This window comes from Furipterus horrens, unplaced genomic scaffold (genome assembly GCF_987537825.1).
Source record: "Furipterus horrens unplaced genomic scaffold, mFurHor1.1.pri manual_scaffold_2, whole genome shotgun sequence".
In the NCBI taxonomy this organism is placed as follows: Eukaryota; Metazoa; Chordata; class Mammalia; order Chiroptera; family Furipteridae; genus Furipterus; species Furipterus horrens.
In genome coordinates this window covers 33,211,357-33,227,328 of record NW_028327172.1, presented here as the reverse complement: position 1 = coordinate 33,227,328, position 15,972 = coordinate 33,211,357, and the positions used below count along the sequence as shown (strand labels likewise).

General features: G+C 33.5%; 1 protein-coding gene across 1 annotated transcript in view; it reads right to left on the bottom strand.

Annotated features, from left to right (window-relative positions):
- Nucleotides 1-15,972, bottom strand: part of PIK3C2A (phosphatidylinositol-4-phosphate 3-kinase catalytic subunit type 2 alpha) — a 91,557-nt gene that overhangs the window by 11,102 nt on the left and 64,483 nt on the right. Inside the window, exons 14-23 of the mRNA XM_090263562.1 lie at nucleotides 14,418-14,529; nucleotides 13,884-14,029; nucleotides 11,702-11,890; nucleotides 11,134-11,227; nucleotides 9,829-9,923; nucleotides 9,301-9,481; nucleotides 8,042-8,146; nucleotides 6,718-6,810; nucleotides 6,255-6,384; nucleotides 2,035-2,171 (exon numbers count right to left, since the gene is read on the bottom strand). Of these exons, the coding sequence (XP_090119688.1) occupies nucleotides 2,035-2,171; nucleotides 6,255-6,384; nucleotides 6,718-6,810; nucleotides 8,042-8,146; nucleotides 9,301-9,481; nucleotides 9,829-9,923; nucleotides 11,134-11,227; nucleotides 11,702-11,890; nucleotides 13,884-14,029; nucleotides 14,418-14,529 (1,282 nt within the window). The remainder of the gene's footprint in view (nucleotides 1-2,034; nucleotides 2,172-6,254; nucleotides 6,385-6,717; nucleotides 6,811-8,041; nucleotides 8,147-9,300; nucleotides 9,482-9,828; nucleotides 9,924-11,133; nucleotides 11,228-11,701; nucleotides 11,891-13,883; nucleotides 14,030-14,417; nucleotides 14,530-15,972) is intronic.

The window sequence follows — 15,972 nt, the reverse complement described above, 5'->3', positions numbered from 1 at the left end:
TGAAGGTGGTTATATTGCCCCTTCTCTCTAGCTTTGTCCTTTAATAAGCAGCGATGCCACCAGGCTCAATGTAGTGTATGTACTGCCTTTGAGCATCTTTTAAGTATCATGTTCGTGGAACCCTACTCTTCATAGGCTCTGCTGCTTACCACAGTGGTACAGAGAGACAAAGATTAATCTGAATAAAAGAATATTTTTCTGTTTTGGTTTCTGGCTTGCAGGGAGGGCATTGTAAAGGAAATCAGCTTACATCTTGAAACATCCAATAATATAATTAATGTATTTTGTTGCCAATTTGGTAACTCCTAAATGTGTCATCTATTAAATTTTTCAAAGATGGACACTTTAGTTCTGCCTGTTCTGGAATTAAATTACTAACACAGTATCATACAGAAGTATACAGCAAGATGCATACAATGAGTATTTTATTCTCAAGATACTACATTTCTGAATGAAGCAGTCACACAGTTCTATTTATTCCATAAACCCACAGAAATCATCACTGATGGTGATGATAATAGCAAATATTTGGCCCTGGCCAAGCAGCTTAGTTGGTTAGAGCGTTGTCCCAGTACACCAAGGTTGTGGGTTCAATCCCCAGTCAGGGCACGTACAACAATCAACCAATGAAAGCATAAATAAATGAAACAACAAATCGATGTTTCTCTCTCTCTCTCTTTCTCTCAGAAAAAAATAAAATAAAATAATCAATAAATTTTAAAACGTACCTTAAAAAATGTTTACATAGCACTATCAAAAACCAAGTACTGCACTACTCTCTCTTTCTCTCCCCACCTTACACACTCACAGTATATGTGTGTGCATTTGTCTGGATGGATGGATATATACATTAACTCATTTAAAATTTCATAACAAACCAATGACATAGGTACTACTATTGCCATTTTACATATGAAACTGAAACACAGAGAGATTATTTGCCCATGATCACATAATTAATAGGTGGCAGAGCCAAAATCCAAACCCACGCAATGTGTCTCCTCTGTATCATATTCCCCACATAAAAAGTCAAATGCATCAAAGGCCATGTGTGCTGCTTCACCATTATTTTGTGTCAAACAACTTACCCAGAATCACAAAAAAGTCAGTACTGCTATAAACAAGTATTGGCTTCTTCTGCATTGCTTTCCCCAAACCACAACGTAAGAAAAGGAAGTGTTTTTAAACATTTTAAAAGATCAATAAAATTCCTCTACTTTCTTAGGCCAACAGATAGCATTTGCACAAAACCATATGCAAATGCAATACATTAATGATTTGCCATAAACCAGGGAGAGAAATGGCATTAAAACTGGGAACTTCTTACATCACCATTGAAAGTATTCTTGAGTCTTCTTTAGGCCATTTTAGGATCATTGCAGGCCTTATATACTAAGAGATTTCCCTTTCCTCTTATGTAATACAAAAGTATTCTAAAACAAAAACTTGACGCCTCCAATAATAGTCATAGCTACCAATTATAGAATTTACTCTATGTAACATTTATATATATTAATTCATTTAATTCTCACAATAACCTATAGTGCTATTTTTTATAGCCAAAATATATACTGTAATACCATAAATAAATAATACTATAACATTTCATAGCAGATGCCACTGAGGCACTGAAGTTGTATAGCTGGTGAATGACTTGGACCTGAATGCCAAGCCCGGGAAGTCTGGCCCATAGCCTTGCTGTTAACTACCACACGATGTAGTCACTGTACTTATTTCCCTTACTTTTCCCAAGACCTCTGTGAAATACAACATTCTGGGTTATAAAAATATCTCTTTTGCTGGTCTCTAAATACATGTTTGGAAAGTTGTTCTTTTTCTGTAATCTGGCATTGGTTTCACTCAGATTCCTGCCATTAAACGCATTCTGTTTTTACATTCTTTCCTTTACATGGAGATACTGTTTTCACAACTTAAGACTGACTGGCTGCAAGAGAGCTAGAAAATAAAAGCACTAAAGACTTATGGAATACATTTTTAACGAAGTTATTTAGAATAAGGAGACACGCTAATCACCTTTTCATACTCCTCTTCAGAAGGATTGTACTTCCTCAGCCACTCTGCAAGTGGTTTATCTTTAAAGGATCCAGTCACACCATATTCCACTTGGATTTTCCTGAGGGTATCTGAAGCAGGAACCAGCTCCACCATGCCTTTAACAAGAAAACATTAAGCTATGTGAAAATATCTTCCAAAAATAAGCCTTTAAAAAAATTTATAGCTTTCAAGCTTTAACATAAGATATCAGCTAGCAATTATCACTTTTTAAAAAATCAACTGTGGTAGCCTGTGCTAGAAAATGTGAGCAATCAAAATTATTTTTTATTTTTGGAAAACCCATAATGAAAAAGTTAAATTTAACTATTTGAGACTCTATAATCTGTACATCTATGTGCTATCCACCACCCAAATAACAACATCAATTACAAAGTAGATAATATAACCTCCTTAATAAAATTATTTATAGGATACATGCTGTCACATAATATTTTCTCAAAATACTTTCTCTAGTCATGCATTTAGACAAGATGAGACTGTTTCAGACTGCATTAAGCCCTTTCAAAGGAAAGAACAGGTTAAGATTGTACTTGTTATATGTTTAAGTCTCAAGTATTTTGTCTTCCTACTGAAATGTAGATGTCTGGCTGGGCAAATAATTTTCTTTTTCTTTCTTTCTTTTTGCTTTATTTATAGTTCCCTTAAAAAAATATCAAACAAATAAATTATGGGTCATCTACACAATGTAATAAAATAAGGTACCTCTCTATGTGCCATGTAGAAAGACCTCAAAAATGTTTTTGAAGACAAAATCCAGACAAAAAGCTGTATATCTTGTGTTTAAAAAAAAAAAAAAAAAAAAAAAGACCATTATATATGTTGGAATACACACAAAATATTCCCAGAAGGCTATGTAAGTGATTATATTTTGGAAGCAGGATGCCTAGGATTAAGGATGGAGGTGTAGGAGGAAACTAAGATTTACTTTTCAATTACAAGCTATACAGACATTTTACAACGTGCATATATTATTTATATAATTTAAAAATTAGCTTTATATATTTTAAAAATGAAGGAAATACATTGGCATCAAAATAAGATATGGCTACAGAGACCTGCTTTGGACAAAGAACTGGAAGAAACCAAGTAAGCCAAGGCTTCCACACCATCCCAGAAGAAACTTCACAAGGATAGACTGTAATCCTAGCCACCTGGTCACAGATGGCAGAATGAATTCATTTGGATCTTTTATGTTGTATTGGTTGCATCATCTGGTTTTACAGTTCATGGTGACATCCTTTTGCAATGAGTACTTGCATCCTGATTCTATGATTATGTTTAATCAAACCATTAACATACATACAAATTTCTAATTTCACAACCAAAGATACGTATATGCTAATTATTATGTATGAGGGAAGACCCCCGAAAAAAAACTGGAATTATCTCCTGGACGATGGACAGGCTTCCCCAGCTAGGTGAGTGTTCTAGGAACCCTTCTGTGTCAGTGTACCAGCTGGTGTTGTTGTGAGAGGCTGCATTCAGCTCCAGTGAATGTTTTTTTGAAGACTCTCTCAATGCATTTGCCCATTTCATGATGAATGATTTACGAGCACACTTGCCCACATTATTGTGCTTAGTGTTCAGCAGTTTCAGACCAAAAATGGAATAACTCCCGTGCCCCAGCCTCCCTATTCACCTGATCTTGCCCCAAGTGACTTATTTTTGTTTCCCCAGTTGAAAAGAGTCCTCAAAGAGAAACATTTTGCCAATGTGGGAGAGGTGAAACAAAAAACAGCAGAAGCACTAAAAGGCATCAAAATTGATGAGTTCAAAAACTGTTCTGAGCAGTGGAAGAAACATCTCGATAGGTGTACTGCAAGAGATGGAGAGTACTTTGAAGGTGACTGAAGTTTAAACATGTAAGAATAAATACACAATTAAAAAAATATTAATTCTGGGTTTTTGGGGGGTTCCTCCTCATACAAAATGGAGGACTGAAGTTCATAAGAAATACAATATCTGTATAATAAGATATGATCCCTAACTGAGGGAACTTAAAAGTCAATCTAGTAAGGAAGATACAAAACACGCAGTAAATGTCTGGTGAGTATTAGAGACAATTGCTGAGTGTGCAGAAGGGAGGAATTACTGTAGACCGAGGTGCTTGTTCAAAACTTCAGAGAGGAAATGGATGTGATTTCTTTGTTTGAAAAGTAAGGATATAGCGAGATAACACAGTAAAAGCTTAGCACAGGGTGGGACACAGAGTAAGCGCCCAATCATTAGTTAGAAACAACATAAAAAACAAGAGTGATCCGACTGCCTCCGAAGTTTATGGAATTCCATAAAAAGAAAGAGATGTTCAACCATATGCAGTACCAGAAAAACTTATCTAATGAGATGGCTGGCTATTGTTGAGGAATTTTACTTGATAAAATTTCCATCTTGTAAGACATATGAAAAACAAAATATACTGATGATGTATTATAGAGTTGTACACCTTAAACCCATATAATTTTATTAACCGGTGTACCTCCATAAGTTCAATAAATAAAAGGAAAAAGGAAAACAACCAGCAAGGGTTCTAAAATTGACTGGATTTCCTTTCTGACAAGATAGCTTGCATATCCTAATCTGAGGGAAAAACCTAAGTAGGCTTTCATATTCTCCTGATAAGATAAAATGAAGAAATGTGGAGTAGTTGATAGTGCAGTGAAATAGATGAGTAATCAAATAAAATACAACACCCAAAGGTTATCAGTCACTCAAAGTGAAATCTCTAGTGACTTGCCACAAGGGTTGGTGTTTGGCCCTTTCTTAGTAAACATGTTTTTCAATGACTTAGCAGAAACTACAGAATATATGTTCTTCAAATTTGTTCTAGACACAAGCTAAGAGGTTCAACAACAGAGTTTTTTAAAAATTCAGATTTTAAAAAGAACTCAACAGGCTGAAAAGTTATCAAATATAATAAGGAAGTTAATAGTGAAGGTCCTACACTTGGGTCTCAGAATCAAAACGTACCAGTACATAATGGCTAAGACATGGTTTAGCAGAAGCTAGAATAATGGTTTTTATTAGTTAATAAGCTCCATATATGTGACACTTTGCCCACCCTTCTGCATTCTACAAAATCCTGGTGTCATTCTTAGAGACTATGAAACAATAACTTGAGCCCCTTACAATGAAAACAATCAGGTCATAAGGTAATTTAAAGTCACATATGAACTCAGGATCATAACAGGTTATCATGAAGAAGGATTCGATTTAACTCTGATAGCCTATGAAGAGAACTGAAACTGATGGTTAAAAGAAACCAGAAGTCAGTTCCCATTCATCTGAATACAAGAAAGAACTCTACAGCTATAAGCTCTCCAGGACATAATGGACTGCCTGAAAATACAGTGCATTTCCTTCACTATAGGCACTGAAACAGCAATTGAATGGCAAATATCAGAAGGATGATTACAGAAGATAATCTTTCAGGTGACTTCCTAATGTCTATGATTATAATCTCTAAAGCAATTCTCATTTCCACTAACCATAGGTGATCTTTCTGTCCTTTAAAACCCACAGCATTGTTGTTGTAGTTATTCTTAGAGCTTCTGGCTTACTAAATCATTTTCTAGTTACTTACTTACATCTTCAATTGCTTCCCTCTAAAATACAAGTAGTACATGCTATTAGCATTCTGCAGATGGTAGATACACAACAAACATCAGTTGAATAAGAATAAGGGTAATGGTTGCTATTTACTGAGCAGCTAATATGTATCAGATACTAGGGTGTTTTACATTCATTATCTCATATAATTATCACAATGTTTCTATGAGTAGTGTAGTACTCACACTTAGCATAAGTGGAAAGGAAAAATACGTATTCATAAATAATAAGATAAAGTTTATTCTTAGTAGAAAAAAACTTTGTAACCATTATTTCATTTTGCAGTAATGAAATCTAAGTTGGTTTAAATTAGAGATGGCTTTAATTATAAGTCAAAAGCTAAAGACTATAAAGTCTTTGTTAGGTCAATTAATGGACACCTCTGGTTACTGGTTACTAGGGCTATTCACTGACTTAATCATAAGCAAATGAATCGATAAAGAAACACTAGGTTAAAAAAGAGATAACTGAGATCATAGTGTACCAGCATCAGGATCCTTACAGCAGACACACTCTGAGCTAAATTCATGGGAAAAAAAAAAAAAACACCAAAACACAGCTAATAAATTTACCTCTATCTCTGCCAGTTGAGAGACATTTGAAAATCACCATCCTCAAATCTAGTCCTTCTTTAAGCCAGATTTTGTCCATTATCTTTATCATCTGTAAAGCTAACATATCCTGCCGAAGATCTTCACCAACCTTGAAATTAAGAAAACAAAAGGAAACTGTACCTTTACGAAATACTTCATAGATTACATACCATAAAGCGGGGGAGAGGGGGTAGCCTGTATGAAAGGCACTGCCTAGAGTTATGATGTGCTCAACCAGCATGGCAGTAGCTCTGGCCCACAATTACATTTATTCCCAAATCTGTTTGGGAACAGTTTATGTCAGTGATAATATTTCACATACCTAGTCAATTTAATTAAATATTAAGTAAACAGAAATTACTTTCGCCATTTTCGAAAAGAAATTTGAAAAGGAGAATTTTTATATTACCGTTTACAAACAAAGTAAACTTATTTTGCTCACCTTAAACATGACATTAATTTCTTCCCCCATTGGATCAGCATTCACCATTGTGACCTTGAGGGGCACAGCATTAGAACTGAAGAAGGAACATGACTACAAATACAACACATCAAGTATTAGAAAGATAACAGTGGAATAAAAATGAGTTTAAGAATTTCTTTTTGTTCTAGGCATTTCCCCTTTCACTTGTCTCTCTGAATTATGGGACATGATGAAATAACACAGTGGAGCTTTTTTTTAGATTATCTGGCAGGTAAAATATATATTAACATACTTTTTGAAACTTAAACACAGCATATGAGTGAAATATCATCTACTACTCTTTGAGCAGAGAAGCAAAACCTTAAAAAGTCTAGACAAAAACTATCAAAAGTTTGAGCTTTAAGTGTCATAATTCCTTAACAGAGTACAAAAAAATTGTGTACTTTTATCTTTCCTCTAAACCAGTATAATCTGGGATGAGATTTCTACTTCTTCAGTTTATAGTACTACTATAATTAATAATTAGCCATGGAATCAAATAGTGCTAAACTTAACAATTACATTAGCAAAGATGTAATTAACAATCACAATCTTATTTTAAAATAAAACTGGTTAAAAAACTAATTTAAGGCTGTGAGACTAACTTAAAGGTAAACAACAAACCAAACCAAAGAAGAAAATGTAATCACTTTGTCCCCTAATGATGTATTTATACAAATCAGGCACCACGGCTAAATTTCAAGGAAGAGCAGCCATGTCAACTTAAGAAGAAGAAAAAAAAAAAAAAAAAAAAAATCAAATCTGAAACTCCATTATAAACAGCTATATCCTGGTCTTTCAAAAACCACAAATTCATATGAATGAATGAATTGGTTGCTTTTCTCATGATAGAGAAAATCCCTATTTGTATTACTACTAGCCCAGTACAAAATAAAATTACTCAATTCTGATGATTATTCAACTACTTTTTGATTGCTCTAGAAGTGCTCCAGAAAGAGTTTATCTGACTACTCACAAGAAAGGGAAAAAAATGTATCTGTGAGTGGGTAGTTTTACCATTGGAATTAACAACATATGCTTCTCATGTAACTATTTATAGCACAGTAAAATATAATTTAATTTCAGGCAATAAATAATTTTACACTTTTTTTCTTCCAGGAATGGTGATTAGTAACAACATACTGAGATAAATATGGGTCTTATACCACAGACATCTACAAATACTTAAAAGCAACCTAGGTAAGTTGTATACGCATTTGCTTTAAGCATACTTGCCCATTTCCCTTCTTCCTACACATTATTTTGAAATGTAATATGAACTTATAAGTATTTAATATATCACCTTAATATTTAATTCTTTTGCCACAAGACTTGGATTGAGAGGGAGACGACATTTATTTCTTAAAATAAAGGACTGTATTCGTTCCATACTCCTTTGGAGGACAACCTAGGAAAAAAGATTGATACTGTAAATACATATGGAAATGAATATGTATTTTTAAGACAACAAAATTATAATGTGGATCCAAATTTTTAAATGTCCAATTGTCAAATGTTGCTAAAGAGAGTTAATTCTTACTATAAAAATAAAATTAGATTGGACAAAGGCTACAAGCATGGGAGGGGACAGTACATATGTTCATATTTAACATTTGTTAAAACTCACATTCAAATAAACAGAAATTGAACAAAAATGAGGTATAATTTTTATCAGATGAAAAATTTAAGATAATATCCAGTGCTGGAAACAGGGTGGGAAACAGATATGTTCATACTCTATTAGCAGGGACGGGGGTTATACTGGCCCATATATATATATATATATATATATATATATATATATATATATATAAATAAATAAATAAAATTTACTTTTTGGCAAAGCAATCTAATAGAAACTACTGTAACTAAAAATGTACATAGCTCTTAACCATTTCACCTGTGGGAATATGCTATAAAGAAATACACTAAAGTTTATTGCAGGACTCTTTGAGAAAAGAAAAAACATGTAAATCTACATAGAGGTAATCAATGGTTCATAATTTATGCTACAATTACCTGGTAATATTATGTACCCATTAAGATACATGAATTGTAACTATATATGTACTGACACAAATTCTCCAAGATGAAGTAAAAAAAGAAAACAGCAATTTGCAAAAAAATAATAAAGTGTATATAAGTGTAAAATCACTAAAAATGGCCAAGGAAACAGTAAACTGTGGGAGAAAATAAAACTTCATAAGTCTTTTTTTTTAATTCTATAAACTTCTGCATTATTTATATATTTTAAACATTGGCATCCAGTCATAGATTTATTTTTTTTACAGTTACAGAAGTTAAAAAGCAAAACTCAAGAGAACAATTTTAATGAGAAAGAAATAAATAAAAATGGGAATTAAAGCACTGATTTTCTGAGTTAGGTTGTGAAATTTTTTCCTAAGAATTTTAAATAACCTTTAAATTCATCTGCCCAGAACAGCATAGATGTAGTTAGAATTCTGCTGGATGTTTATTGACAAAGAACAACAACTTCACTTGTCAGCACTGTAAAGATCCTTTGATATCAAAATATTTATGTTCCCTCTTACGGATACATACCTGTCTGGCTGATCCACTAGCCTGCTTTACTTTTTCTGCTACTCCTCCTAAAAGCTGTACAAGTTTGGATTGCTTCAAGAGTTCTTCTCTGAGCCCTTTTCCTCCTACTGACAGGAGAGCACCCAAAACATGTTCATATCGGGCACCAAACTGTGCATCATGCAGGGCATCCTTGAGGAGCCTAACAAAGCAAAATATCTGTCAGTCACTTCTGAAAAAACTGAATGAACAATTCCCAAAAATCAAATTTACAACTTTAATTTCAGGTCTCCAAAAATTTATTTTAAGGTATATAAGCAAGTAAAAATTTATTCATTATCACAGAGTTCTAACATGCCAAATAGAGTTTTGTTATTTTTTAATTTTATTTCTAAGGACATAAAAATTTAGCTTCTTAATAATAATGCCTTTATAAAACATCAGATATCCACATTAAGTGACTGGGTGTACCATTTAGACTTTCAGAGTATGTCACCTGTATAAATACTAGGAATGGAAATAAAATACTAAAGAAAATTTAAATCTTACCAATATAAACTGTGTGCTATCTGTATATTTCCCAATGCCCTGGACAGGAGGAAGCGTACTAATGAACTGTTCAAATAAATTTCATATTTCAAAGCCTACACATAAAGAAAAATAAGAATTACTAGTGGTCAAACCCATACTACACTATTAGGATAAAATTATCAAAAAAGAAATTATATAAAGCTTACTCTTGTTGATGAAAGATAATAACTGATAAAAATGAAACAGATAAATTAACTTAGGCTAAATTAATGAAATCAAGCAGAAAAGCACAGACCTGGGAATAACATTCATTAGCCATATTTAAATGGCCAGTAAAGAAAAATAAAAGCTCAAATCTGGTTAATTCTGAGAATCCAAAAACTCAAAGAATTAAAATTCAGATCTATATCTATATATACTTACACACACACACACACACATATGAAGGCAGTCCACGAAAAGTCCAACCATTGTTAATATAACAAGAACACTTTGGGCGATAACAATGTAACATGGTAGCTAGGGAGAGTGAACTGGAATGTGCATGTGTGAACAATGACAACTTCACTGTACTAGTCAGTGGGGGGGATTGATGCCCTTGTGTACTGAGTGAGTAGAACAAAGAATCTGAAGCAAATTTTGTGTTAAGCCTGAACATTCCTCCGCGGAAACTATCTGGATGATTGAGAAGGCCACAGCTATGGGCAACTGGTGATTGGCAGCTTCATCACGACAACACACCCACTCATGCATCACATCTTGTGCAGTTTTTTTTGGCAAAACATCAAATCACCCATGTGACTGCCCCACTACAGCCCAGATTTGGCACCCTTTGACTTCTGGCTTTTCCCAAAACTAAAATCATCTTTGAAAGGGAAGAGATTTCAGACCATCGATGAGATTCAGGACAATATGATGGGGAAGCTGACGGCGACTGGGAGAACTGTGTGAGGTCCCCAAGCTGCCTACTTTGATGAGGATGGAGGCCTCACTGTCCTATGTACAATGTTTTTTCTATCTTGTATTTTCTTCAATAAATGTCTCTATTTTTTATAGTACATGACTGGATACTCTCTGGACAGACCATTTTATATAAATTTATATATTATATATATATATATTATATATATATGTATAAAATGTTCAACTGAGGCAACTGGCAATAATAGAAAAAAAATTCACACTAAATTCAAATGCAATGCAACTCAACATTTCCACACTACAGAAGTACTTTTTATCAAAACAGAAAGGGGAATCTTTTCGCAAGTTCCCTACTCATAAAAATGGCGGGAGAGAGAGAGGGTAATCAAGTAAAAAATTCACCTGTACACACTGTGGAAGCAGATCTGTCAGCTCATCATCACTAATAGTCTCGATCCAGGTAACAGCTTGGGATCTCACCTCCTGATCAGCAAATCTAGAAGAGAATCACAAAAATCAAGATTTGATAGCAATGTCTTTCTAATGAAGCTATATTTCCTGAAAATACAATCTAAATTTATTCCTGACAATGTATGCTCATATAGCTCTATTCAAATGCAATGCGCTTCTTCTTCTGTCTTAGGAAGAAGATCTTACTGTGCAAAACAAGGTCTGTTAAGGGATTCATTTAGAAACGTTAAGGTTATAAAAATTAATTTTGGCCCTCATCATAAAAATTTAAATTATTCAAAATTTACAATCTAATTATCTCTTTAGGTTAGTTTTAAATATGACATGCCCTTTTAATAACCTCAGTGGAAAGGTATATTAGAAGAAATATACGTTGACACACTCATACTGTTTGAATTGCTGTCATGTCAAAGCAAAGGGAAGTACTCCTGCAATATAATACCTTGCTGGAAAAATTACAATAAAACAGAGCAAATAAATTCAGTCATTATTGACTTACTTTGAATCAAGAAGCTCCAATGCAGTCAGTGGGTGTAATGGGGGCCACTGCTGAAGCAATGAGTAAATTTTGGCAAGATTAACCCGTTTCCAGTTTGGAGCACTTGCTAGTATTTTAGGAAGACAATTTGGGTGTTTGAGGCAATAATAACGTTTCTCCCACAAAAAGGCTTTGTCTTCTTTAGAAAGTCTGCAAACATAACAGGAACTAAATTACTTCTCAGTGATATCATAACAACAGTCCCAACAATTAAAATTACAAAGAAAAAATTTATTCATTTTAGGACAGCCACCTGTTGGCAGAAACATTAATACTAATTTACCCTAATTTGGAAAACGGAAATCATTTTGTTGTGATAAAAGTCTTAGTTATGAAAATGAAAAGTAATTCAGTACAATAAAAATGTATTGAGCCCTGGCTGGTGTGGCTCAGTGGACTGAGCGCTGGCCTGAGAACCAAAGGGTGGCTGGTTCGGTTCCCAGTCAGGGCACATGCCTGGGTTGCAGCCCAGGTCCTCAGTTGGGGGCACACAAGAGGAAATCACACATTGATGTTTTTCTCTCTCTCTTCTCCTCTCTCTAAAAACAAATAAATAAAACGAAAGCCTAAGTTAAAAAAATAATAATAATTATTGAGCTCTAACCAGATGCCAGGCACTACAAATCAGAGTTGAATAAGCAAAATCCACCCTAAGAGCAAGGAATTTATTCATTTTATACAAGTAAAATCAAATGTCATGTAATGCACAATTGCTATTACAACATTTTGGAAGATGATTATATAGCTCAATTGAGGGATATTTAAAATGAAAAGAACTTGTTTTGGAGATTCTAATTTAATCTTAATGACAAATGTTTATGTGAATGAAGATTTCACGATTTTACTACCCATCCATCTACTTTTATATGTATAATATGCTGAAATGTATTTATCTCATGTGGAATATTGAAAAAATTCAAATATTAGAAAAAGTGCAGTGAGGTCTCCATTCTTCTAATTCCCCTACCAGTGGTAACTGTCTACACTTGTATACGGTATTCCCTCACTTACCGCGGGTATTACGTTCTAGGCACCCTCCCCGGCCCCCGCGAAGTAGTAACCTTACATTTATTCTACACTCTTAAACCTACACAACTTTAACAACATACGTATATGGTACTGCAAAATCCTGCAATATAGCTAAAAATCCGCAATAAATATTTAAATATAATATTTTTTTAAATCCTGCGATACAATGAGGCCACGATAAGTGAACTGCGATACAGAGAGGGACTACTGTATTCTTCCAGAGTCCATTTGTATAGAAGCACATACACAGGCATATGTAGATCTTTTCCCCTTAGTGCTAACACACCAATATACTATTCTCCTTGCTTTCTTCATTTAATATATCTGACATAATGGTACACAGCTATCTATAACTTCATTTTAAGTTACACAGCACTGTTTGATAAATGTACAATTTTACCCCCATTGATGGACATTCCATATCAGTTTCACAATAATCCAAATGCACACTGCAACGAGTCTCCATAGCAAATAGAAAAGGGATTCTTTTCTCTTAAGATATCTGCCAACCTGGAAGTGAAATTCCTAGGTCCCAGACTATACACATTGTGACTTTTATAGATTTTGCCAGATTGCTCTCCAAAACTTTTTAGAATTCCGCCAACAATATAATTTCCATTTTTCTGTATGCTCATCAACACTTTCTATGATTTCTATGATAAGACATTTTAATTTTCAACAATATGATGTTTATGAAATGGTATCATATCAATTTACATTTCCTTAATTACTAAGAGGTTGACATCTTTTCAGATGTTTAAAAGATATTGTATTTCTTTTTCAAAGAATTATCTGTTAATAGTCTTTGTCTAATTTACTACTGAGTTGTTGGTTTTTCAACAGATATGAAAAGGTTCTTTATATATTAAGGAAATTATCAATTGCTATTCGCTGTACATATAGTTCCCTTTTGATCATGTAAAACCTTTGGTATAAATTTCTCAACTTTTATGTAGTCATACAGTCTTTATATATAATTAAAAACAGATATAGAAAACTTTCCACACCAAGAACATTGCTAAATCATGAACTAAATCAGAGCATTTAATAAGCTATTAACTTGAGCTTTACATTTTAAGAGATAACCAGGCAAAACAGACTCAAAGGTGCATACCCAAGTGATGAGTCTTTGTGAAGAATATCAAGAAGTTTCCCTTTTATATCATTTTCCAATGTTTCTAAGTTGTGTTGTTGTATAATACTTCTGTCAACTTCAGGAGTGGTATAAATGATGTCAAATGTGGGAGAAGGAAAATCAACCTTAAAAATTTAACATAAGTTGATCAAATTACAGCTGAACAGGCCACCTATTTTCCACATTAACTTCTTTATCTTTGAAAACATTGATTTTTCTTAGTCATCAGGGAGAATTTTAGATAGTAAATTAATGTCCTTTTTCTGAAAGTAATTACATTGTTGGTAATCCTCAATAGCACATACGTTGCTTGGGATGGGTACAAGGGCATATTTTACTGTTTCTCAGAAATAGGAAATCATTCACTGAAACTTAAATTAAATTGAAAACAGACCCTAAAATTGAAACAAGATCAATTAGGCTTCTTTAATAACAACCAAATCATGGTATAGACATACTTTTTATAAAGAAATTTAAATTTAAGCCTCTTCATATGTCAAGAAGTACCATTACCTGTAACACTATTCTTTCCATCACATATCCTTTTTTGGGGATTGTTCCAGGAATAGGGGCTAAATGTGACGATGTCCAAAGATATAGAAGCTTAGTTCCACATGTTAAAAACCTTCATAATGTAAACAGAAAAATACTGTGGTTTTCATTTTAAAAAGTAATCAAAACTCACAACACAGTAATGAATTTGAAACTTTAGTATTCAAACAGTTATGAAACATCCTCTTTATAAAAAGAAGTTCATCTTTAAAAACATATCAGGAGTCGCTCTCCATAGTGTACTGATCTTCACATAAACAGATTAAAGTGTGGGGGCTGGAACAAAGGAAGAGAGAATGAAGGAACAGATCTAAGGAGGAATGGGGCTGAGGAAACAGAACACACTGTTCCAGAACAAAGCTAGTTTGGATTATAGAACTGCTCCCTGACTTTTATCATAAGAACAAAAATACATGCCAAAAACCAATACCTACTTTGTGACCAGCACCAATCATTGAGGAAGTTTTATCTGTGCCCTGGGCCAGGGGGCAGTAAACTTTATCCCTGAAGGGCCAGACAGCAAATATCTTGGGCTTTCTGAGCCATACAATCTTTGTTGCGGAGACTCAAATGTTCTGTTACAGCGCACAGACAGTCATGAACAACATAAATAAATATGTGAGCTGTATTCTAACAAAACTGTATTTACAAAACACGAAGGAGACTGCAGTACGCTGACACTTGCCCTGGACAACCAATGTATGGCCTACTTAAATTAAAAACATTTATCAATAAATATGTTGACATATCTTTACACGGAAGAAATTTCTGGAAACTACCATGACATATATATATGTATATATATAAAAGCAGAAAACTATACACTTCATAAAACTTTGTCCTTATTAAAATAGCAAATATCCTTTCCAAAGCTAGAGTCTAGTCCTAATGTTTTCTCTTACAGGTTAACAGCCTTTAAATCTTTGACATATTATATTCTGTCTATTTTAGAACCACGCTCACCCCCAAATAACTATTTTAAGGTAAATTTCTATCACATTTCATCTATACTTTTATATATCTCGAAATGGTAAAGTTTTATTTTAAAATAAGTACAATGCCATTACTACTCCTATAATTACTTAAAATATCAGCTATTCAACTTTCCCAGATTGTCTCAATAAATTTTTTAGTTGGTTTGTTCAAATAAGGATCCAAGCAAAGTCCAACATTTGCATTTGGTTGATAGGTCTTTTAAGTATCTTTAATTCAAGGGTCAACAAAAATTTCAGCCTATCATCTGGTTTTGTAAATAAATTTTTATTATAACAAAACCATACATTAATTTACATACTGTCTATCACTGCTCTTGCTTTTGTGACAGAGACTATATGACCTGCGAAGCCTAAACTACTTCTATCTGGTTCTCTTTACAAAGTTTGCCAATTCTTGTTTTAATCTATACATTCTTCCAATCTTTTTTTCCCCTGCCACTTGTTGAAGAAACCAACTCTTGTTCTGAGAATTTTCCTTATCCTGGATTTTACTATCTGCATTACTCTGGTCATTTAGCACG